Source organism: Plectropomus leopardus, chromosome 7 (genome assembly GCF_026936395.1).
Source record: "Plectropomus leopardus strain MGB_pleo_1.0 chromosome 7, ASM2693639v1, whole genome shotgun sequence".
Classification (NCBI taxonomy): Eukaryota; Metazoa; Chordata; class Actinopteri; order Perciformes; family Serranidae; genus Plectropomus; species Plectropomus leopardus.
In genome coordinates, this window is record NC_142182.1 from 5610586 (window position 1) to 5637282 (window position 26697).

The following is a 26697-nucleotide window of genomic DNA, read 5'->3' on the forward strand; positions in this document are numbered from 1 at the left end:
ACGACTATCGCTTGTACAATGAACATGAAGTTAATAAAATGAAATCCCTGTAACTTCTTGGTTTTCAATCTCTTGCGTCAACATGTCAAGCAGCTTGATCCTTCAAAATAGACGCCATAACTCGCAGTCCCTCAACTAGTGTGTTTGTTTAGCCAACAGATTAACCAGTAGGTTTCCTCGGACGATGATGGTGACAAGATGTTCAAATAAACACCCGGAGGAAGAAAAAGCCTGTGAACACCATGAAGTAGATCGCTTGAAAAGTTGATCAGAGTGACAAATGCCTGGCATTTAAAAAGGTGGCGAGGAACAGTGCTGGGTCTGAAAAAGAAAGCCAATGAGATCTGTCATGTTTTAAAGAGGGCACCACGGGGCATAACTGCTCGCAATACTGCAATTAGCCTTTGCAGCTACACACATTTTCTAATTGGAAATGGGAGAACAGCAGTGAAGCCGAGTTGTCATTCGCTGCATTATGAAAACTTGAACGTATTTCTTTTGCAGAATGTTTGGATTTTTTGTTGTATGCAAAAGACAACTGTCTGTGGTGCGGTCTTGTGCATGGTTTAAAAGTCAAATTCTGTCAGAGGGCTATTATAGGAAAATACATCAAGAGCATGTTGTGCAGAAACAACTTTAATACACATGCTGAGATTTTAGACATCCCAAATATTTTAAGGACCTCATTTAAAAATGCACTCGGCTTCATCTCCTCAAAAAAGTGGTAATGTTTAAGAGTCAGTTGATGAATTTTGGGCAGAAGCTCACTTTTATCTTATTTCAATTAATGCATAATCTAGGCTCAAAATAGTATATTATGATTGAATACTTTGTCTGATATATAATAAACCAAAAAAAAAACAGAAATGTTGCACATTTCAGCATTATTTGAGGAAACTCCTTAAGTCCAAAAATTATGATCAGCATCACTTGTTTCATAACGGGAGTGCATCCAAAGTTTAATGAGCTTCAGAGTTTCAGGATCATCTTGTTGTGGATGAAATGTAAAAAGTGTGTCCAGTCATGACTGAAACCGCCAGAGTGCAACATCTAAATCTGAAATCTAAACAGTCTGACTGAGGAGATCAAACACGTTTTTATTTATTCAAAGATATGTAAATGTATATTTCTATAATCTGACTGTGTAAATATTTGATCAATAAACACACACACACACACACACACACACACACAAACACATTGACACGCAGAAAGAAGCTGCAAACCCTTTGGCTGAAGAATTCTAATGAATGTTTGGAGACAGAAGCAGTCGTCTCTGTCTGCTTACACGGCTCGCAAAATCCCACTCCGCACTGGACTATAGATTTAGGCTTTTTCTGTCTCCATCCACACGCACACACACACACACACACACACACACACACACATACAAATACACTCCTGAATACACACACACAAATATTTACTCGCTGTAAGATCTACACACAGGCACACAAGGACAGAGAAGAGGAAGAGATGAGAGAGAAAGAAGAGGGGAAGAGGGAAGTTACATTTTTAATCGAGTGTTTCTTTTCCTCTGAGCAAAGTAGGGCTGAATACAAGGGGGTTAGCTGGTGCCAACACACACACACAACACACTTCTTGTGTCCTTTGGCAAATTCTTCTTTTTCACTCTTGCATTAAGTAAGAAAAAAGGGAAGAGAGTCAAAGTAGGAGGAGAGGGAGGGGGAGGAGGAAGGGAGGGAGAGTGAGGGGGGGAAAAGAAGGGAAGAGAAGAGAGAGGAGAAGAGAGAAAACGTCCCTGCAGAGTCTTTCTCCCTTCCTGGAGCGAGCGCGGGCCCCTGCAGCGCCGCCTGTGTAATTTCCAGTGGCAGTGAATACAGGTATTAATAAAAGCCCCATGGGGAAGAGCACACAATATAACCCTACATTTTCAGGCATTATGAAAGGACGCCCCCAGGGGTCCTCGGGCTCAAATTTCTGAGATGCAGGCATTGTAAAAAGACGCCCCCGGGGGAGGACCCCGCAATAGAAATCTGCTGAATTCAAAGCATTTCCAGAGCCCTGGTGGGAGCCATTACTCCCACTGGAAGAGGAGAGATTTTTTTCACCCTCTCCTCTCTCCTTCCAACCGCTCTCCCTCTTTTTTTACCAAACATGTGTTGCTGACATGTTGACAGATTGCTCAGTGAGGTGTTTAGGTGCATGCACAAGGCATGTCTGCTGAGACGCGAGCTCCCTCCCTCCTCTCCCCTCTCTCTCCCTCTCTCGCTCTCGCTCTGTCTCTCCCCTCCCTCCTTCCTTTGCCAGTTCCCAAGTTTCATCCCTCCCTCCCTCCAACTGCAAACCTCTCAGCGCGCCCAAAACTGCTCCCATCCATATTTCATAAAGGAGAAACTAGGCTGAAAGAGAGAGAGAGACGGAGAGAGGATGGGAAGGCAAGAGGGAGAGAGAGAAAAAGAGAGAGACAGAGAGGTGGAGGGGGGGAGAGAAAGGATGACAATAAAAAAAAAAAAATAGGAAAAAGGGAAGATAAAGAGAGACAAAGCGGGATCAAGGGAGGGGAACGGGAGGAGGAGAGGACAGATAAAGAGAAATAGAGCGATGTAGAGAGTGGGAGAACTCTGCAGTGAAAAATGAACCCTGTGATGAAAAATGACTTCACAACAACCCTTCTCCGTCTCACCCCCTCCCTGCCATCCCTCCCTCTCCCTCTCTGCATGTTGCCCCCCCTACTCCCCTTCTTCTTCTCCTCTCTCCAACTCCCCCCCTCTCTCCTCTGGTGCCGGGCTCCTGCTCTCTCCCTGGAAAACCTGAGCGGCAGCCAGCTGTGTCTGTGTGTGCGCTGTGCACTTGTATGTATGCCAAGGGCTTAGCACAGGAATCTTCGGGCCACCCCCGGGTACAGAGACACAGAGGGGAGGAAGAGGAGGGGGGAGAGGGGGCACATGGTGATGAAGAGGGCAAGAGGGAGGGAGAGGGTGAAAAAGACAAGAGCGGAGAGGATGAAAGCCAATTGGAAAACAGTGACCATAAAGGAAACGAGAGTAATATTTATTTTGTCAATCAACGACAGCTACCGAACCAGAAACACACACACACACACACACACACACACACACACACACACACACACACACACACACACACACACACACACACACACACACACACACACACACACAAACACACACACAGAGTCAGTGGCAGGCCAGAGTGCAGGAGGCTGTCTGTAATTTTGTTTCAGATTACACCCCCTCCTACCTCTCCTTCTCTCCCTCTCTTGTAGAAAGTGATCTGTGGTTTTAATAAGAGTCTTGGCCTCACAGGACTCAGCTGCTATCCTGACGACAGACGCAGCGAGGTGTGTGTGTGTGTATCTCTGTGCTCAAGAGGGTGTTTCTCTGCATGTGTGTGTGTGTGTGTGTGTGTGTGTGACAGCGGGTTGCGACAGACGGTAAGAGCTTAGCAGTGGGGAGATGTCCCACGGGATGCAAACCAGTCACCCAAGGGCCCCTGCACTAACAGACGCGCTCTCCTCCCTGCTCCATGTTTTTCTCCTCATCCCTTTTCCTCATCTTTAGCTTCCTCTTGCACATTTTTTAAAGTTTTACCTCCACTTCCCAGCCCTCCTCCTCCTCCTCCTCCTCCTCCTCCTCACCTGTCTTCATCATGTCCCCAGTTACTCCTTTCCACTCTTTTTTTTTCCACTTCCATCTCCCCCTTTCCTCCCAGCTAGACAGGCTCCCTGGTAATCTCTCCTCTCCCCCACCGAGAGAGGAAAGAGAATAGACGAGAGTGCAGCTGTATGTGCTCAATTAACGGAGACCTCACAAATACCTTCGGAAAGAATATGCACAGTATCTGGCTCTCTCCCGCACACGCACACACACACACACACACACACACACACACACACACACACACACACACCATTTTCCGCCCACACCATCTCGCCATCTAAGAAGCGACTAGCTGGGTTAATGACTTGCTATTTGTCACTGACAGCGGCAGTTTCCGCCCCCCCGCCTTGACTGACAGCTCCCTCGTTTACTCGGTGCCTACCTTCTCATCACTTCCTCTTCCCCCTCAAGTGGTTTCACCGACATCTTTAACAATCTCTCGCCCTCTCACCCTCTTGTCTCCCTCTCACTCACACCTAACATGAGCGTGTGGACGCTGTTGACGTGTGTGTGCGGATGTGTGTGCGGCAGCTTTAATGAAACCAAACTGGCAGCGGCGGCACAAACACAAGGCCTCCACGGCTGTTTTTTAACACCTTGCGAGCGTGTTTTAAGCTCCATACACATCACATTGACCCAACCTTGGGATGCGGTGGCTGCTAAGATAGCTTTAGGTATTCCCTCATGGGATGTGTTTGTGTGTGTGATTGTGTGTGTGTTCCTGTGGCAGACCAGGGCCAGAGAATGTTCTCCATTTGATCTGTAGGAGTTTTTTTTCCGCTCCGTCTCTCCTCAGGGAGCCCCTGCTCCACATTCTGACTCCTACTGAGACCCATCGACACTCCCCCGACTCATACTCTCACTCTGTCTCTTTCGCACATACTGTACATACACACACACACACACACACACACACACACACACACACACACACACACACAGGATACAGACCTGCATGAAAACGTAAACACACATCACACATATACACATAGATACATGTTTGGCCAAAGCCTCAAACGGAAATGGAATTAAACAAAATTTGAAGGCTCTTACACAATGAACACTGGGATGCACAATATATATCATGCGGATAAGTTATCAGAACATAATGTGAAATTTATATTATTACGTATAATACTCATAATACAATTATAGCCGAGAAATAGTGCAGTAATGCTTTCATTGACTCAACAAGGGCAGCAATCTACACACCCCAACACAGTGGGTGATGGTATACCTTTTTTGTTTATTTATTTAATTATTATTTTTTACATTTTTAAAAAATTATTTTCTTGCTTTTTTGTTTGTTTGTTTTCTTTAAATTTAATTTTAGAATTAGTTTTATTATTTTCTATTTTACCTGTTTATTTATTTAGATTTTTGCTTGTATGTATGTATTACTGTTGTGGGGTCAGGATCACAGGGATATATGTAGGTGCTGGGAACCTGCTGTTTAAATGTATCTAGTTTACTCATTAAGTTATATATATATTTTTACCTTTCTTTTTTTCTTGTTAATGAATGATTTGTTCTCCAATGTACTTTTATTGTCTTGTCATCTATTATCATATGTACATGTAATTTTACTTGTCATGTTTTAGGTTTCTGTCTTTTTCTTTGTGAAGCAATAAAAAGCATGATTTAAAAAAAATGGGGTTTTTTGAAACCCTCGAATAAATACAGAGAAGAAGAACAAGTGCGGCACACTGACTAGAGAGCCAAACATTTTTTTTGCCAGTGTGGACGACTTCTACACTTTCAGAGGAAGACAACATGGTTGCACAGAGGGTCTGATCCCCAAACACCTAACTCCACACCAGGTGAGCAAACTTCCTGCTGCCGTTAACGAGTGAGACGCAGCACTGAAGGACCTCTGAGCGTTAGCATGAGCTAAAACAACACCAGCAACTCACACATTCAACATCAACCCTTTAAAAAGATCCAACAAACTCTCAACAAAAAGGCTTGACTATGTCGATAAACCCATCAATAACCATTAGTTAACACACTAGCCTTGTGATGCAACAGTTAGCCCTGTCACTGTGTGAGTGCAGGCAGAGCTCATACAATCACAGCAACAACTTAGTCTCTTTGTGTCTCTGCAGGGAGGCGGAGGGACTTAACTTTCTGTTTTTTTATATAATTAACCAGAAAAAATGAATGAAAACTTGAAGGGTCAGAATAGTTCCTTGTTTTTGTTATGTCAACAATAGTGATGACAGTTGAATTTGATAAGGTCAGGGCTATAGAATATTAATCATCCATATTTTCTCACAACATCGGAGCCATTTTTACCCTCAGGTGTCCATAAAATACAAGTTATACACTTCTTTTTTTAAAATACAAAAGTGCGAAAAGTATATGCTAGCAAACCCATAATTACACAATATAAAGAAAGTAACTACAGTGTTCACACACACACACACACACACACACACACACACACACACACACACACACACAGAGTATTTTATCCACAATTTAAAAGCAGAGCCGTCACACTGGCTTAAAGCTGCAGTGGAACGGAATAATAATTGTATTGAAACAGAAGCACACAATCTCTATTACACACACACAACCAGCTGAGCAGTCAGGCTCATGCACATTGATGTGGCATTACATTAACCAGATGTGAGGCGTCTGTGGGTATGTGCGTGTTGGAGTGGGTGTACACGCATTTATGTGTCATCGATCTGTGCCACTGTGTGCGTGCGTGTGTTTGTCCAATTTCCACTCAAATTAATGGTGCCTCTTTATAGGCCTTCTGCTAGAGTGGCACTGAATTACTTGGTGCTTCACTTTCGCACCTGGGACCCATTCAACGTTATAGCTGCAGCTAGCTGCTAACTTGGGACCCATTTGCTACAACAGTATAGTTAGCATTACAGATACCAGTGCTTTTTCTGCAGAGGATTCGGCGCTAACTAACACAGTTCTCAAGCCAGCACCTGGGACTAAGATGTACATCAGAAAACGCTGGCAGTGGACAACATGTCGACAGGAAACTGTAAGAGACTGGCACTGACATGTCGTGTTGTGGAGGATCTGTATAATTGCTGCAGGCTGTACTGTGTAAACACTTATTTGTGTCACAAAGGAGGACTTTGTCCACATTTTCATTTCACTGAATTCCCAACACAAATGAATACTTTGTTTTGTCTGAAGTTATGATTAAAGCATCACAGTAAATACATTTTCAAAGTGTTTATTTGTGTTTTTCACACTGGATATTTACTTAATGTTGCTATTTTACACCATCTATTACGCTTATATAGAGTGTAAAAATTCTGACAAATCGTTTCAAAGACCTACAGCCGACTGATTTTTATTTGCCTGTAATTGCCTTATGTCCTCTTTTATCTTCCTCATGTTCAAGCTGCACCTGAGAATAATGTAAAGTCCACAGAACTGCAACTTTACATACTATGCATCACTGATTCAGTAATTACGAAAAAGAAAAGCACGTAATTGCACGTCCTCTACAACGAGCAGAGTTAGTTTCTCAATGTGAATCTGAGTTATGCCGACCACACACTGGAGGACTTTGAAATAACTGACAAGACACTAACACTAAAGACACCCTCTGACTGGGAACAACTGTGGTTTTGGTTTAACTTACATATGTATTTTGGTCATAACACATCATACATCACATCTAGCTACTTCTGGCAAGATGGCCCCCGTCTGTCACCCCCAACCAAGATGGCTGATGTCTGAGTTGTTTGGTTTCTGCTCAGGGACAAACACATACACCATAAAACTACAAAATGCATGAACACATTAACTCTCTCATGCAGATGCAGTGTGGCGTGTGTTTATCCCCACCGGGCTGTGTGTTTCTTGTGTTTGTGTGTGTGTGTGTGTGTGTGTGCGTCCCATGCCCTCCCACTAAACTGGCTCCCCGGGGTCTCCACCAGAGAACTTAAAAGGATTCTTTAGTCCATGTGTTTTAATTTAGCCTTCTCCTCAATAATAACCAGAAAGCTGTGGTCCCACCACGAACTTCATACACACACACGCTCCTGCGTACACATCAGACATGTACAACCGTGTACACAATAACACGCACCAACACATGGAGGAACATACACAAACCCCCGCATGCAAGTGCACACACATCCCGCCGAGCTGGGGGATTACTCTGCAATCTCAACCACTCGTTCTCCAGGGGAAAACATGTTTTATCATTTCATTTCATTTCTTTCTTCTGCGCTCCCTCTCACCCTCCCTCCCTACTCTGCTTTCTCGCTCAGCAACATGTAGCCCTCCCCAGACTCCTGTGCTGAAATCACAGGCCACATCCCGCGCTCTGACAGCAGCCCTGCGCTCTTGGCGGTGTGATTCTGTGTGTGTGTGTGTGTGTGTGTGTGTGTGTGTGTGTCTCAGTGTGACATGGCATGCAGAAGTAAATGACTCTATGTGTGTGTGGGAGAGACAGGGAGCGAAAAAGACATGTAAAAATGTAAGAGCATAAATCGGTTTCACATATATAAAAAAGACAGTAATTACCTAGAGGTTACTCTGTAATAGCCCGGGCTAACAAGGCTTGAGTGAAACCAGTGTAAAGCTTTATATCTGAAATCAGGGGCGCACCAACAGGAGAGGCAAAACACGCAAACATTTGGTGCCCCTTAAAAAAATGAGAATAGGGGCCTCTGATGGCTGCTGATATTGGCACATTTTGCAATCACAACTATTAACCACCTCAAACCTCCCATAAAGGAATAACACAGTGCACCGCCGCTGGCCCAAACACCCCCCATAAGTGGGACTCCCTTCTAGCTACCAAATAACATGCAGATACAGGACAGTCAGCTACCCGTAGCTGCTTTTACACTGCCTGTTCAAGGCAGGAATATCGTGCCGTTATGCCTGCTCGCCCTTTTGTATAACTTATGATCGCGAAAAAGGGGCACAGATGCCTGAGCCAAAAAACAGCAGTAGTAAGTGTTGAAAACAGGTAAAGCTGAAAGACATGACCATGCGTGGGGAGATGTGATGTTTTGACGTGTTTTGCATGCAACCCACCCCGGGATATTTAAAAAGTAACAGTTGGAGTCCAATTGAAAGAAAATTGGCTGTAAATGTCCACAAACTGAGAGAACAATGAGATTCTGGAGATCCTTACCCTCCAGGCAGAGGATGAGATCAGTTGCCATATAACAGAGAAATTGAAACATTGTTACTAAAACGTTAATGCCGTTGTTATTGTTTAGAAAACACAACCGACACATAATATGTCACGCTAGAGGCTGACGCTGTTGTGTTACACATCAACTATAAACCACCTCAAACCTCCCATGAAGGCACTACACAGTGCACTGCCTCTGCCCCCCATCCCCCAAAAAAACCTAAGTGGGACCCCCTTTGCCACTGTCTGAAAGAAGAGTTGAACACTCTCACTGAGCCTCAGAGTTTTCTTGTAAGTGCATTTCTGTTGTATTCCCTTGTTTGTGTTCACATTATTGACACATGTTGGAATCCTGTAAATTCCAGTTATATTTATCACTATTTGAGCAGTATACTGCATCTCTGAGCATCTCTGTAAGTCTGCATGTGAGACCAAGTCCAGTGATGGTGGTGGGATTGAGTGTCAGGCCAGCGGGTGAATGAGAGGTTGCTGAGGCAGGGGTCTCACCATCGACATTACACAGTCTCTGGAAACACGATCTTCACCAGTTTAAACAAAGCCCTCCATCCCCCTCTCTCCTTATTTCTTCATCCCCCTATCAAAAGTAAACACACACACACTCTCACACGCTAAGAGGCAGACTGCCTTGCAGTAGCAAGAAAGTGTGTGTACGTGTGTGTGTGTTGGCTTGTTAAGCGAGCGTTTGGATTAATCTGTAGGAACCAGATGCCCCCGCCGCGTTCCTTTCAGCCCCTCCATTAATTACACCAGTACTAATAACGGCTTTTGTGTGTGTGTGTGTGTGTGTGTGTGTGTGTGTGTGTGTGTGTGTGTGTGTGTGTATGTACAAGTCTCTCCCTGTGGGACACATGGGTATAACTGAATCCGATGGCTATAGGTATTGAGAAACAGGGGAGAGTCTGACTCATCCAGAAACCTATAAGACTGGCTGTGTTTGGAGGCCTATCACCTCCCTGAAACTTCAAACACTTTTCATCTTTGCCACCTTGCCACCAAAATCACTGTATCCTCACAGCAGTTTTTATGACATCCTACGGATTAGCACCCCTCGAATGACGTAATGTCCTTAACATAGAGTTACGTTATTAACACAGTTACAGAGTCCAGGTTTTGGTAAGTAAAGTTATTATGGTGTTTTGTGAAAGTCCTGTCATCCACCACCCCAATCAAAACAGATCAGAGCCACTCGTTCTTTACTCCCATCAGCGTATAGGTAACGTGACCACAGCCATCTAAATCAGTGGTTCCCAACTGGTGGGTTGCAGTCCAAAAGTGGGTCGCAGGTCCATTCTAAGTTAAAGGGATCGTATTAGGAGGAAAAGGCACTGTGCCCTCGCTCTATTATGTGGATGTGGTTGTCACGTAACAATGTTTGTTGGAGGGACGCATGTTTGCTTATTGCATTGTCTTTTTGATGACAGCGTGACGGCGACCTTACAGATGTTTATGTGTGTTATTTGTTTTTATGTCATTCTGTTCATTCTGCATGCAAGACAAATTTTTGTGAAAATGGACCATTAAGAATGATCTTATCTTGTTCTGAATACACCGCAAGTGATCAAGAAGTTATTTTGAATTGCAGTTTCTTTTGCAGTGGTTTCTTTTTATTCTTGCACTTTTTATTTTCTTTGTGTTCTAAGCCAATGTGTTGTTTAGATTTTGTGAAATGAAATTGAATATGTGGTAATTTATGATGTGTGGACCTTGAACTAAGGACTAAGGAAAAATCTGGACCCTGTGACCAGTTGGAAACCACTCTTCTGAACGACGTGAGTTATGCACAAAATACTGGTTCATCATTAAGAAAAATATGTACAAATTTTGTTGCATCACTTCTCGTAGGAAAACATATCTACAGCCCATGACAACAGCCTGCTGAAATACATCCAGCACAAATATACACCAAATACAAATCACTTTCATGTCACATTTAAGTGGTTGTAAATTAGTGTACGGAGTGTATGATAACAAATTTGACTTGGTTCTACCTCAATCCTAAAATGAGAATCAATTACAGAAAAAAAAATGTCAGTGTGTCAGGGTAGCTGCATGAATGAAATGAAAAAGAGACAACAAATGATTTTCTGAAAATCTGCATTGTAGTAGCTTCAATGTTTGTCCTCAGGTGAGTAAATAACAGATTTAACTGTTGAGAAAGTAATAATATTAAAAAAATGTGTTTGTTTTTCCTCTTCCTCCTGTTTTAACCTTTCTTTGTCAGCTATCTCAATCATTGAATATTCAGGTTTCTATCACTAACTAGTCCTGATCATGTCTGTGCCTGCACCCACCAATGATGAATACAGGACTCCAAGTGTGTGACGGTATCAATGACGTGATAATGTTGGACATTTAGCTGCTTTTTCTGGGATTTTCTGATGTCAGAAACAAGTGTAAAGCTTGAGGCTTGTCAGTTGGATCCACATGAATGCTCTTACCAGCTGGGCAGTGGTTGGTTCTGTGTTCAGTGAGCTCAGCCAGACAGTCAAAGTCCTGTTGACAGTTGTCACAGGTGAACATGGACTCGTCATCGAGTTCATCGTCATGATCTCGGTCATCGCGCTCATCGTGCTCCTCTTGTTCTCCATCCTCACCGCCCGCCCCCTGACCTTCTTTGGGCTCTGCCTCTCGGTCAGACGCCGGGACCTCTGCAGACAAACACACATCATAAAACCGTGAGTTTAAAAGCTGAAGCAACTTCCCAAGAAGTCACTGACATATTCATCACCCTCACATGTTGTGCTTGGCCTGCTTTTACTTGCACAAATGGAATTTTCTTGGTCTCTCTACTTAATATATTTTACCACTGAGATGTGCAACTTGACTTTATTATAATGAGTGTCTGGAACATCGCTCTGGTATGTGATGGAGTGTGTGTGTGAATGTGTGTGTCCTGGTAGCAGACAGGCAGAGTGTGAGAGGGGACCAGAGGAAGGCTGCGTCGCCCCAATCCTCACTGCTCCATTGTGTCTCTATTTTCACACCTTATTATCACATTATAAACGCCGAGGATCCAATAGGACTGACACTGAAGACACTGGCTCAAGAGGAGGAGAGGAGAGGAGAGGAGAGGAGAGGAGAGGAGAGGAGAAAAATAAAGAAAAGATGGAGTTACATAATGTCAGTGCAAGGGATGAAGGACAAGAAAAACTAAGTTTGAGGGAAAGATGGTTAAAAAGCCAGAAAAAAGTATTGAGAGGAAACATGAATGAGTTGAACTTTTATGGCTTCAGATGCAGTAAAAGAAATTAATTTTTTGCTCTGTGCCCTCTGCTTTCTTTTTTTTTTTTTTCTTTTTTTTTTTAACGTAGCACACTGCCTCCTGTCTCAAATTATTTAACCTCAGAGCAACACCCAGAGAATAACCCAACATAGCACATACAGCCCAAGATACTGCACCAATCACTAGAACAAAACCAAACCAGTCCAAAGTTGTAACAATCTTGAATAATGACAGCAGATGCCAGTAAAAGAAACTCAGATGGCGCAGCATTGGGAGCAATTTGGGGTTCTGTATCTCGCCCAAGAATACTTCGACATGTTGACTGGAGGAGACGGGAACTTCTGACTTGAGGAGGACCTGCTCTACCTCTGAGCAACAGCCGCCCCATTGCAAGAGAACATTTCTAGTATAAGACAATAATTTGTCAGTGAGCCTTGTGAGTTGTAATTGAGCCGAATTTTGTAACTTTATCTTTGTTAAATGTTTATGTATTAAATGTTATTCCTGGCTTCATATGAGTAGAGGACATTTCCACTTGCTGCCATGCAGGCTTATTGATACAATGTAAAATGACGCAGGTTTGTGCTAATAATGTTGTATTTGTAAGAGAATGTATCTAGTATGAGACAAGTGTTTTGTGCATGAAACTTGTGAGTTATAATGAAGCAAATTGGTTTATATGTTTGATTTCGTCGCCATTAAACATGTTTAATGGTTGTTTTGAATTTAAAATTTTTTACACCCGTGTCTTACTGCAGAGCGACACAGACACGCAGCACCGCACAAGTGTACATGCTCAGTGTGTAGGCCATGAATGGTGTAGGCTTGAGTACAGCTCTGTTAATCCCCCTTAACTCATTTCTGTGGAGGAGTGGGATTCTATTATCTTTAACTAATTACCAGAGACCGATGTATCCTCCTGAATCTTACGTCATTTTAAGTCCACACTGATGCATAGTCATGCTACTCGAATTTTTAAGGATTTTAAGCGTGGAGCCAATAAAAACAAACTAGGATGTTGGGCGATAATGAGAAGACATGTCAATTTAGAAAAGCCTCCACAGCAGCGTCTATTTTGTCTATAGCTGCTTTTCAACCAAGAAACCAATGTTTCAATGTCACAAAGGCAACATTCAAAATCTGGACCCAGGCAAGCAAAAGGAAGAAAAGGTGTCAATATTCTACAACAATAAAAGCAATTAAACACCACAAGAACATTAATTAAAGCTCCCAGAATGACTATAGAGTTGACTGCAAAGAGAGTGACTCTCAAAAACACTGAAAAAGGAAAAGGTTTGCCAATGATTAATTGCAGGGCTGTATTGAAAGTATACAGTACATGCACCTTATAAATGGGTACTCATAAAGTTAAATCCCTTTTACTGAATTTGAATTGCTGGCCATTACAGAGAATCAATAAGATCCATTACTTTTAATGAAAAATAGACTTCCTTCAGTGAGTACACTTATGGGTCAAAAAAGACTCATTTTTGCCCATTAAGAGCTTTCAGCCTCCTTTTATGTGTGTGAGCAGCAAGCAGAAAATGTGTTTCGCTTTTGTGACGTGCTCTTCATCTATATGATTCTGTTTCTGATTTATGATCCTGATTTTTTTTTGTTATTTGAAAGCTTGTCGAGAGCTTTGTCAGCTCAGCATCAGCGTATCTGTGCAAGCACAAACTGGTTTTCTATCTGATCATTTCAGGTCCAATAAAACAAAAGTAAGAGTAACAGCAGCTTAGTCGTCGAGTTTGTGTTCGTGAGAGAGATTAGAGCGAGGTGCACGGGCTCCATCCCACTCTGATTTATTATTGGAGAGGTGTGATGGGAGAGAGGGATGGAGGGATGCTGGGAGGTGGGGAACGAGGGATTGAGGTGATGGGGTGTTAAGGGGGGCTGCAGGAGAGGAAGACAGTGATAGAGGGATAGAAGGAGGGATGGATGAAGGGATGGTGAAGAAGAGAGGGAGGGTGTTGGCCATCTGTCCAGTGGTGAGAGCACCGTCTGGCCAGGGAGAGAAAATGGCCCCTTGGCTGACAAAACACACACACATGCACACGTGTACGCGCAGACACATGCCTCATGTATGCACACAATGTGCACAATCACAAATACACAGGTATGCATGCACATGCAAGCACACAGATGCACACACTAACTGGATACCTAAATAAGCTCACACAAACACACGTGTGTGTGAATGCTGGAATATCAATGTGGAGTTGCATGACTGACAATAATTCTACCAGATATCACATGTGATCAGAAGATTGCTTCCATAACTTCAGTAAGCACAGCACATGATTTGCTACAACTGCTTCAGAATAAACACAGTTACAGTGATACTCAACTTATGGCTTAAGGGCCAAATCTGGGCCCTGGCAGAGTGCTGGGCTGCCCCTTTAAGCATTTTCTAATTCAAAATAAAAAAAAGTGATTTACACTGTGAATGTTTTTGCACTTTTAGTATACATAAGGTGCCAGAGTGCATAAAACAGCAATATAAAGCTTGTTTATAAAAAAGATGCCAGTGGAGGATCCCCAGCACCCCCTGACAGAGGTCCCAACCAAGCCCCTGATGTCAAAATGCCTGATCTTAAAATCGTAGAAAAAAATGTTGAAAATATCCCAGAAATATTTTAAAATCATGAAAATGTCCTAAAATCCTAGAAACACCCTAAAGTCCTAGAAATATCTTAAAATCCCGGTAACATCCTAAAATCCTATGTCCTAAGCTAGAAAAATGTATGGGGATGCTGTGACTGACCCCTGGCCTTGTAACATTTTGCAAAAGTGGCCTCCAAATAAAGCAAGTTGAGATATAAAACCTCATGCAGGACAAACTAGTGCCAAATGTGGGTACCTAAGAGCACATTTGCATGAGAACGGCAGATTTAGACAAGAAGGAACGCCAAACGGTACACTGAAGTCTGGACGCTGGCCAAAGAGCTCCGAGGACTGTGTTTTATCGAAATATTCTCCCGGTAAATTTTCTCACACACACACACACACACACACACACACACACACACACTATTAGACCAAAAAAGACAGAAGATTAGCTCGATGTGTGATTAGAAAAGAACAGAGGAGCAGAATTGTTTTTTAGTCTACAATGTCATGCCTGCAGCTTGTTCAGAAATTTTGTTTTTGTTATAACAGAGAAAGTCAAGCACTAAAAAGGCTACTCTTAGCTACTCCAGATACCAGAACTGGTACCAGTTACCCATTTATCTCAACTCAGTTAAGTGCAAAAATACAGGCGTAAGATAAAATCTGCACAGTAAAAAAAATTAAAATTTAAAATTAAAAAAATATTCTTAAAACATTGTTCTTTCACTGCAATGGAAAATACAGACTTTTTTAAGGCATTTTTGAGAACTTGTTTATATCTTATAACCATGCACATCTCTTATTTTGGGGACAAAAAGACTCCACAAAGTGTGCTTTGGAACCAAAATAAATGCTCTCTTCAAATTGCAGTGTGTTTTTTTCAGTGCAGCATCTCCTACGTTCTTTTCAAAGAATATACTCACACACACACACACACACACACACACACACACACACACACAGACACGCACACACTCCCCAGGGTGCCCTGATGCCAGAGGTGAGGGCAGTGCCAACTCCAGTGCATGCCAACACAACCTGCTGTCATAGCAACAGAGGGAGGAGCCAGATGAAACCTCTCCATCTTGCACCCTCTGTCCTCTCTCTCCCTCCTTTTCTCTCAGAGTGCTTGTTTTTTTTCTTGTATACTCATCCTTTTCATTTGGTCACAGTGCAGAGAGATAAAGACAGAGAGACTAGTGTCAAAACAGAGGAGATAAAGGGACAAGAGAGGCTAAAACAGCTGGTGGTGTTCCTATTTGCACATGGACAGGATAATTATGTGTCTTCTTATGGATCTCAGAGGGAAGTTGATGGGAGCCCTACAAAGAGTACTGTAACTGTAAGATCCTACTAGATACTGTAGCTGTTATGATCATTACCGCCCTGAAGCTGTGGTAAAAGACCTCCTGGCTCGGCCTCAGTGTGTATCTGCATCAGTCAATTTATGTGTGCTTGCGTTGTGTTCTCAGCACCATGTGATGAAGCTGCGACGCTAAGTTTTTCAGCACAAAGGCAGGCCGAAGATAGTACACACTGAATGAGTCACTACCATAAGCACAGGTGCACGCACTGGGTTGGCCAAATCTGACAACAAATCTGTCGCTCTCTCTGTTTACCCCTCCATACACACTAAGCCACCGTTTGGTACATCCAAAACTGAGCGCTTTGAAAATATTTCTCAGAGCGTGGAAATCTGAAAACACCTGTCTCATGTTGTGGACAGGGGACAGGAAGCTTGTGTGAAGCGATGACGCACAGTTACAGACGCGTGCTTTGTGGCAGTGATGTTAAGAAGGCACGCTGCTGTTGTCTAAGTGTCATCACTTCACTTGATAACCCGGACAATTATTGGCTTAAATCACTGAACTGAAGAGGCTTTTATTTGGGACAGGTGTCTATAATGGACAGGCTTTTGATTCCTTTCACACAAAACTTGCTGAGCAAAGATGGGAAATGCAATCAAATGATTAATTTAACCCGGGCTTTATTTTATCCATAAACATGAGAAGAAGGTAATGAGCAACAAAAGAAGAAATGACCCAAAGGCTAGAAAAAAACCTGTGAAAAGCGCAAGTAAACCCCCCCCCCTCTAACGCAGACAGGCTTCAAAATGTGTCGCTATACTGGGCTTGTAAAAGGGACTGGATGTTTAATTAGGACTGGGTTTTTATTTAAAGTTTTATGACTTTTGTCATTAACCTGGATTTATGTTTATTTTGTCAGAGATTTTGAAATTTCATTGGCATCTCAGAAACACAGGAATTACTGTTCATTTATGACCCACAATTAAACCAACTTTAAACTCATTTATCTGTTAAACAGCAAAAGAAAACATGTTTATCAGTGTGTCCAGAGTGTACAAAAAGGTTTCAAATTTAAACAGTTTTTAGGTGTATCAGCATTAAATTAGCTGGACATTAGACTGTAACAGGTCGTGTATTTGTACTAATCTCTTGCAGTTTGGGGGTCGTGGCATGTGATGCTGGCATGGCGGGGGGTTGCTATAGCAACGTCACAAATCTGGGTAGCCCTGGTTCAGCTCTTTCAGGCGTCATTTGCAATAAACAGGGGGAAAATAATTCTTAACTGTGAAGCAATAAACAGCTATTAATATGGTGTTTAAACCATGTAAATATATTTTTAAAAAAGTTCAAAACAAATTTTTTTTGTAACATCCAACCATGTTGTTTCCACATTATGTCTTTAAAGTTAATAAAACCAAAAGTCAGAACAACTTCCCAATCAAATGAAATTTAAATTTTGGATTTTCTGAGGAGTGCTTGAATTCATCATTCATTATTGCACATATTAGCTTGGCCCATTGCATGCATGCAGCATGGGCTGAAAAATTCCTTGTAGTCACTTGAAATCGCAGTCCATTTCTGTGTTTTTGCACAGTTGGCTGACGCGTACCATACAGGAGTACACATGAAACCTTTTCCGGCACACGCAGCCACAGATTGGTGTAATGTGCTCGGGTGCGCTACACAATGTTTACACTAATCAAACAAACTGCACTTTGGGGTTGAGTGTGCTCAGATTTAGACCTGGGTCTCTGATGTGAAAGCCCCCTAAATACAGTTATAACGGACTTCAGTTACACTCCTCATAATGCATCACTTTATTTTATATTATTCTATGTATTTAGTTTTTTTTCCAATTCCACATCGTATGAGATGTTTTAAGTTTTATAGCCTGTTGTGACCTGTTGCCTTTTGGGAAAGTCTGTTTGCCTGTCTGTTCAGTGTTTGTAAAGTTTAATACACAAGAGTTTGAAATGTTCGTTATATTTATAATAAAAAATAGTTTACCAGAGTTGCCAGGGGGCAAAATGCTCCCCCAATCCCCAGCGAGAGAATTTTAAGTGTCTGACACTTGCACTACTGTCTGTTCAAAATAAGTGAAAGCAAAAAGATCCTTATGCAACTGTTATTTTTCCACTGTACCAAACTGCGAATCCTAAACTGAGGTATGAACCGAACTGTGTGCACCCCTAAATCCCTACTGGACGTAGCTTTGTTAATAATGTTTTAGACTTATTTCTTGCCCATCTTGGTCATATTTTCACAAAACTCCCTTACATTTCCTCTCCCCTTTTCTACAACACCCCACCCCCAAAACTACACCAGAAAGAAGCAGCAGGCCTACTTAATGAAAGCAGGCACTCCCATGGGTGCTTAGGGTGCGGAGGGGTGTGTGTGTGTGTGTGTGTGTGTGTGTGTGTGTGTGTGTGTGTGTGTTGGGGTATTGATTGAATAGTACGACAGTGGTCCCTAGCAAATAGCATGTGTGCACCATCCACTCGCAGTCTCTCCTTCTTTCATACACAAAAACACACACACACACACACGTCAGCAGCATATAGCTATAGTCACTCGTAGACATACGAACACACATGCACACACACACGCTCTACAGAGAACCATTATCTCTGAGTCACAGACTGTCCCTATGCCAGGAATAACTGCACATTCTCTCTCTCTCTCTCTCTCTCTCTCTCTCTCTCTCTCTCTCTCTCTCTCTCTCTCTCTCTCTCTCTCTCTCTCTCTCTCTCTCTCTCTCTCTCTCTCTCTCTCTCTCTCTCTCTCTCTCTCTCTCACACACACACACACGCACAAACACAAACCCTCCAATCCCGAGCTCAGGCTGCTTGTTATATTCTTACGTCATCCAGAGACACACTTTAGGTCTAAATCACACAGTTTAAACATAGAAAATGTTTTTAACAATAAAATAACCACTAATCATTTTCACCTAAAAGCATTTGTTTCACAAGATGGGTTTATTACTGATCCTTGAGTCACAGAGTCCTGCTGATTTTTATTCTAGCCATGTAATGAGGGACTGAATCACACCTGGGATACACAGTGAAAGCAATTAAAGGAAATTAACTAGCAGGACAGAAAACCAGCAGTGTTCTGGGTCCTAAAGATGAAGACTGAAAACCATCGTTTGGGTCTGCAGGAAAAAAAAAAATGTACATATATATATATATGTATGTATGTATGTGTATATATATATATATATATATATATATATATATATATATATATATATATATATATATATATGTATGTATGTATGTATGTATGTATGTATGTGTATATATATATATATATGTGTGTGTGTGTGTGTGTGTGTGTGTGTGTGTGTGTGTGTGTACACATACACACAAATGCAGCTAAGTCTCATTTATGGAAGCACATAAGAGATTTAAGAAATCTTAACACCACAGAATTTATTTCATTTAAATATTTTACTTTGAAAACCATGTCTTATATTTGCTCTGAACTCATGACTTTCAAACTAAAACAAGAAAATTCTTCATTTCTTCTTTTTTTTGGTTTGTTTTTTTGTTGTTTTTTTCTTTTTTTAATTTAAATTTCAAATAGATGAATTTACAACAAATAAATTGAGATACATGTTTTTTTAAGTAAAATATTGCAATGAATTCAGTAAGATAGGATTTGAAGTTTTGGGTCTGGCTGCGGATGTTGAGTTGGGGGTCAAGTCAGCAAACTAATTGGTCACGTGCAGGTGGCTGGGCCGATGTGGTACTGCACATCGTTCAGGAGGAGATCTTAAAAATCAGATCCATGCAGGACTCTGCTTCAAACCACTCAAGTCCAGACAACAGTAAAATAATAAGAAAACCAGGAAGTGTGGGTCTCTGCAGATAAATATACCACCACACACTTCTGGTGGGTCAGACGTGATGATTAAGAGGGATTACTTATCTATGAGTCAACTTAATACTTGTTTTTTTAAATCTGCATAACACATGCCACAGCAACAGCTACATGCTCAAACTATATATCATTCCTGAATAAATCAATCTTTGACGGTCTGGGACGGTCATGTACTCATGGACAATAAACTAGCCCTCATGACACCCCAGAGAAAGTCATATTATGTATAAAGGCCTATTTTTAAGACAATTTCCATATGCAGGCATCTGTGTATGACAGCAAGCAACATCAGGCAAGGATGTGGAGAAAAGATGTTTTTACACCGCGCGTCTCTAGAGGAACAGTAATAAGCCATATTCTTGGCTGTAACCACCAGCCTCAGTAACCTGAGGACAATGGGCTGTTTATTAACAGATAAAAATATAAATATATAAATGGATACCTCTGGAATAATGAGGTCACTTTGCATATCTGCAGGAAAGATATATGCAGGTGGTGTGTCTGCAGTGTGCTGGTGCATGTGTTTGTGTGTGTGTCTGTGTGTGTGTGTGCGCACCCTGGGTAATTAGATAAAGAGAAGTGAATTAGCAGAGTCCACAGTGCAGAATGATGTTACACAGCCTAACCACGCCTAGCTGAGACCCACTAATCACCACTCGTTAGGCTCACAGAAGAGTCTGTGTGGATGTTTGTGTGTGTTCGTAGCATGGGTGTGTTTGCTAGTTGTGTGTCTTTTCCCCATTACCCATGTTGAAATGAGTTCATTGAGGTAATTAGTGAGCTAAATGATAATAAGCCCTAAACAAACGGGATGGGAGAGAGAAAGTCAGGCAGGTTTTGCCCCCTTCTCTCCTAAAAAACTGGAATAAATACTAGGGGTGTAACAACCCATCTATTTGCACCGATATATAGATTAAATGAGCAATGATCACGTATCATCGATGCAAAGTGTAAACATTGATCCATATGATCCTCTCTCAGATGCGCCTTTGTTTTGAAATTCTGTGTCACCGTCACTAAGCGTTCGGTAGACGATGGAAAGCAGCTCGGGGTTAACAGATAGAGCATGTCATATGTAAACAAAAGCTGCACTAGGGAAACACAACACACATGCCGGGCATCTCACTTTGCTAACTTCTTGCAGCAGTATTAGCTGCTCTGTTACAACAATGTTTTACTGAAAAAAGCATGCATGCAGACTGAAATTCATCCGTGTTGTTCTGTCGGGGATGCAGTGACTTAAACCAAAGGCGAGTAAGAGATAGCATTAGTAATACATATCAATTGGTTAATTTATGAGAAAAGTAAAAGTCTGCTAGCCTCTAAGCTCATTTATGCAATGTAAAATGCCATAGGCTTATGCTAAGAATGTTAGCATGTTGTATGTGTGGGGAAAACACAATTTACAAAAGACAGTTGTTTTGTCTTTGATACTTGACAGTTATGATTGAGCTGATTTTTATGCATTTGTTAAAAGATCTTGTTGTTAATCCACGTTTTGAGGATGTAGGGAGAAGTTTGTCTTCAAGTCAGTTTTAGGAAAGAAATCACAGTTTGGATTAAAATGAAAACATTTTTTTTTCCCAGAAAGCACTTTCTGAAAGAATTAAGCAGTTTTAACTATTTCCAATTATTTAGATGTTGTTGTTTTTTTTTTTTTATCTTTTTTGGCCAAAAGCAAGACAAAAAATGAGGTGGCAGCCTTCTCTGCAACTGACTGTGTTACAGAGCATATTGTATCAGCTCATATTCTCTGTGATATCAGCAAATATCGTATCGCTGTCGGAAGTATTGATGCAATATTCATATGGTGTTGAACACAGTGATTTACACCCCTAATATATACTGAACAAAGAGCCCCCAACGGTGGATCCAAGTACACTTCATATAGATAGGCTCCATCCCACAGTATGACTTTGGTTTCATGGCAAAGTCATGAGCAGTTGCCAAAATACACTAGTGGAGACACAAACTAGAACACCAAATATCAAACACACAGTCAGCATGACCAATGTACATCTCTATATATCCTGCGGGAAGAAAACTAGGGAACTAATGAACACTGGGAAATGTTCCTGAACTGCCCCTGGGTGATAGAAGTGCACTGAAAGAGAGTGCCAGAGCTAGAGGGAGACTTAAAGGGGAATAAAACATACTGTAATACTGCAAAGGTAAGGTAGTTATTCAAGTGTTGGATTTGGCAGCCAGGATCTGGTACTGTGGCCTGTCTGGGACACACTCTGCAGCTCAGAGAGATGTATATCTGTCGGCCAAGCATACATAAAACACACTCGCGCACACACACATATGTCTGTGTAAGCCTAAAACCGGCATCAAAAGGTGGAGAAAAAGTGTGTGTGCAGCTTCCAGCAGAATGTTTAGAAACCAAACAGTCCCGACACAAGGCTTTCATTCTGCTCCACGTCGCAGTCCACACTGGACCAGGATTCACAGGCACCTGGCCGGGCACCACCACCTTCCGCAGGGCTATGAGGTTAAAGTCAGACCTGCATCACATGAGTGCCAGTCAGTGGTGTTTACCGAGTCAAAACCTTTTAGTCAGGACAATTCAGGACAAGAGATATACCAGCAGGCAAAAAATATTTTCATAATTACTGAAATAATATAATTAAAATTGTTTAACACAAAAATATATTGAGATTTATTTTAGATTTTAACACTTTTTTGGCTATTTTTTTTTAAAGTTTATTTTTAACTTTTCTTTTTTGTGCTTATTTTCAGGTAATGTTCTTTCTTATAGGCTAAACATATTTTTAATCCTTTTTTTTGCCCATTTTTGGGTAGTTTCTTAATTTGCTCATTGCCTTCTTTCCATTATTTTGGAAAGAAATTAAGCCAATGTGCTCTGTGCTCTGTGGTTGCAAAGGGTTAATTGTGCAGCTCTACTCTGCACACTGATGTTGTATTGATGACATATCTATCTGATTACGAGAGGTTACGTTTTTACTTAATTCAATCTGTCCGTTTATTAAATACAGCTGAAAACTCCCTGAATTTAAACGCAGTATTACAGCGCGGTGATACTGCTGGTGAGACGGTAACCGTCAGCACCTATTTGAGCTCAAAATGTTCAGAAGTGGGCACGTACAAAGAATGGTGGACACATTTGGCACAGAGTGCACACTCAAAAGCACGCTGAAATACACACACACACACACACACACACACACACACACACACACAGGCTGAACAGGTGCAGCTGGACACAACAACACAGGCCTGCTTCTCTTGTCTCTCCGGAGAATGACCCCCCCACCCCTCCCTCCCTCCCTCACCCTCTGCCTTGCTCTGTTCGAGTGTGTATGTGTGGGTGTGTGTGGGTGTATGTTTGGTGGCTATATAAAGAGGCCATCTCTCCTCACCTCCTCCCCTCTGCCTCCCACCTCATGTTCTTCCCCCCACCATAGCCTGTGTACGTGTGTGTGAGTGTGTGTGTGTGTGTGTGTGTGTGTGTGTGTGTGTGTGTGTATATTGTGTGTGTCTGTGTGTATTTTCACAATACAAGGCCTCTCCCCTCGGGAGGTGATCTGCTGAGCCGCAGAGTACCCGTCACACACAGATACACACTCACACATGTATATGCACACACCTACACACACAGACCCCTGGGACGCGCTGCGGCAAGGGAAAGCAGCACCCAACACCAATGTCTGGAAACAGGATGATGAAAGAGCCACTCACGTCATGGAAGGAAGCAGAAAAGACACACAAACACAGTATGTACACAAACACACATAAAAATCAGCCGCACACGCAATGCACACGCTAATCGGCAAAAAAGCATATTTGCAAACAAGTTAACAGCTGCTCACCTTATTTGAATTTTTAGTGCATACACATACACACTGACAAAAATTACATACACACACAGAAGGGCTTAAATGCTGCATTACACACAAAAAACACAGATGCACTGTGCGCTGTCACAAGCAGGCAATAATAGTTCACACACACACACACACACACACACACACACACACACACACACACACACACAGGAACTGTTTTCCTGTGGTAGCCTTGGGGAAATTAAAACTACATTATGGACCTCCAGAGGGTAGCGGTGAGAGAGGGATGGAGGAAGAGGAAAAGAGAGAGAGGAAGCGAGAGAGAGGAGGGAGAAGGGCCAGTGTCCTGTTTTTCTCAGCTCTGGCCATCAAGACATTACAGTGAACCTGGAGAACAGCGATACCGCCCGTAATCACCCTGCACTCTTTCACCTCCTCGTTTCTAATGTGTTTTTTTACTTTTCCTCCGAAACCTCAACATTCCTCACATTCTCTATCCTTATGGATGGATAATAAAAAAGATGAGATCATGTATTCTCCAATCTCACGATAATGACCTTTAGATTTAATCATTATTTGTGTTTTTCATTTTGTCTCTTGAACTAAAGACAAGCACGAACACACTAAGGCACTTTGGGTCTTATAAGATTCAATGCGTCAGTGCTATTTTCTTCATTTACAGTTCGTCTAAATTTGTGAACATTTGTATTTAGTGACTTTTAACCCCTTAAAACCTCTCTGAGAGGATGCTGGGTAAACTGTCCTTGAACCTCTGACCCCTCCAATGACCTACTCTGAACAAGACAGATGTGGTGCATCTTTCTGAACTAATAACCACACAGCCATGAGGTGTATTTTCACCTGTAGTTGGACTTCAAGAAAGAATCTGGGTTGTTACACTGGAGAAAATAGTACCTCTGCTGACATTTGTCAAAATGGTAAATACTCCCACAAGAATACTGGAGGAACAGTCCACATGGACACACACACACACGCACACACACAGAGGAGTGTATTTGAAAAAATACTTGAACTGTGAAAATGACTTTTTTGTTTGTTTTGTAGATAGATGAGTGACAAAGCATTTACATTTGTCATGTGTCATTTTTGTTGCAGTTTCAAGGACACAAGTACTAAAAAATTGCATTAACAAAAACAGAATTGATCCAGCTGTGATTTAACACACACAAACACTCTTTCTGTCATCTGATAGGTGGAGGCAACTTTCTGGCCGGCCAGTCATGTCTGTGTCCCCACACACCCATAAACACACACACACACACACACACACACACACACACACACACACATGCGCATGCACTCAAATTCACACACCGCTTAGCTGAGAATAACAATAATGCAGTAAGGTCTCAGTTTCTCAGTTTCAGCTTGGGGACCTGACAAACCTTTTCCATGATGACTCACTGGCTCTTTCTGTATGTGACTCTAAGTGTGTGTTGTCCAAGAGAAACAGTACGAGTGTGTGTGTGTGTGTGTGTGTGTGTGTGTGTGTGTGTAGTCTATAGTAGACTGTCTGACAAGAATTGAAAAAAAAACAAGACTCTAGAGGAAGAGAGGAGGATTTCAGCATAGACACTCACAAAACACACACAAACACACACATCCCTCTGAAGTGCACTGCTCACTGGTTGGACATGTGTCTCCTGCCTGGTTTGTCCTACATGAGACTGAACATACATCTGAATGACTGAGTCTTAAAACAGGGCAATTCTGCTGCTGCCCTCCCTCCCCAAACCCTCCTCTGTCATTTCTTTACTCTGTACTTAGCAACTTTGCTCTTCTTCTCCTCTAAGCACACCGGGGGAGCGAGGGAACAAGAGAGGAAACAAGGGAGGAAACAAGAGAGGAAACAAGGGAGGACGGGGACGAGTTGTTTTTCTGGCCCAGTAAGAGGTGGCATGAGCAGGGGGAAAGAGAGATATAGGATGTTGGGGCACCTTCGACCTCCAAAGAGTCGAAGAGACATGGAGGAGAGCGGAAGAGGCGGAGTGGTGGAAGAAGTATTTAGCTTCTTAAGTCAAAGTATTAAAACACTGTAAAAAATACTTTGTCACAAGTTAAAGTCCTGCATTGAAAATGTCACTTCAGTAAAAGTTTGGAGTGGGGGGAAAAACGATTTACATAAGAATCTCGATTCCCGTTTTTAACGACGCAGAATCGATTCAAAAATCCTAAACATCGATAATAGCCTATAATTACTAAATGTAGTCTATTCTTAACCCTCTAAATTCTTTCACATTTAGGAAAGTCTTAATAATTTTGAGACCGTTTGTCGGATCTTACTTTTTTCGCCGGTGAAAGCTGTCGGCTGTGCCGTTCAGAGGGGTGACTCCGGTGCTCGCAGCTCAGTATCCAGCCTGTGGATTCGGTTGTTTTTACGGGACCTTGTTCAATAAATCCGTAACGATAAATCCGATACTGGGTGTCTTACGTCTATAGTTTATCCATATTTTGATGATGGAGGTACATCAGCATCGATGCTAAACGCCATATTGGCTTCCCATGGTTCCTTTGGAGAGGTCAGAGGTTTGTTTTGGTCTTGTCCACCAATCGGAAGACGATCCGACGCGTTGTATCCGCCTACGTATGCTATACGTCATCTATCGCAAACTGCACTGTGATTGGCCTAATTGTCCTGCATCTGTCGCTCTGTGTTATTGGTAGCGCCTCGTTTATTAGAATAAATTCTGGTAGCCGCTATCATAATAATAATAATAATAATAATAATAATAATAATAATAATAATAATAATACTAATAATAATAATAATAATAATAATAATAATAATAATACTAATAATAATAATAATAATAATAATAATAAAAAATAATAACAATAATATTAATGAGACAAAGGTAAACTAGGGGACAGTCTAACAAGCAGCAGGGCCTCATATGTTCACTGCAGGCAGAGCAGGCAGGAGAAGCAGGCCCCTCTCTGAAGTGTCAGGAGTGTGATGTGGCCCTCTGCATCATCACAGAGAGGAGCTGCTTTGCAGAAGGGCGTGGATAATGGGATACACGAACAACAGAAAAAAAAAAAT

At 42.0% G+C, this 26697-nt stretch overlaps 1 protein-coding gene across 3 annotated transcripts in view; it reads right to left on the bottom strand.

The window, feature by feature from the left end:
* The window catches only part of znf423 (zinc finger protein 423), a 194616-nt gene that overhangs the window by 131376 nt on the left and 36543 nt on the right, over positions 1-26697 (bottom strand). For all 3 annotated transcript variants that reach the window (XM_088079717.1, XM_042496260.2, XM_088079716.1), the window contains one exon: positions 11235-11444. In XM_088079717.1, coding sequence (XP_087935843.1) covers positions 11235-11444 — 210 coding nt within the window. The remainder of the gene's footprint in view (positions 1-11234; positions 11445-26697) is intronic.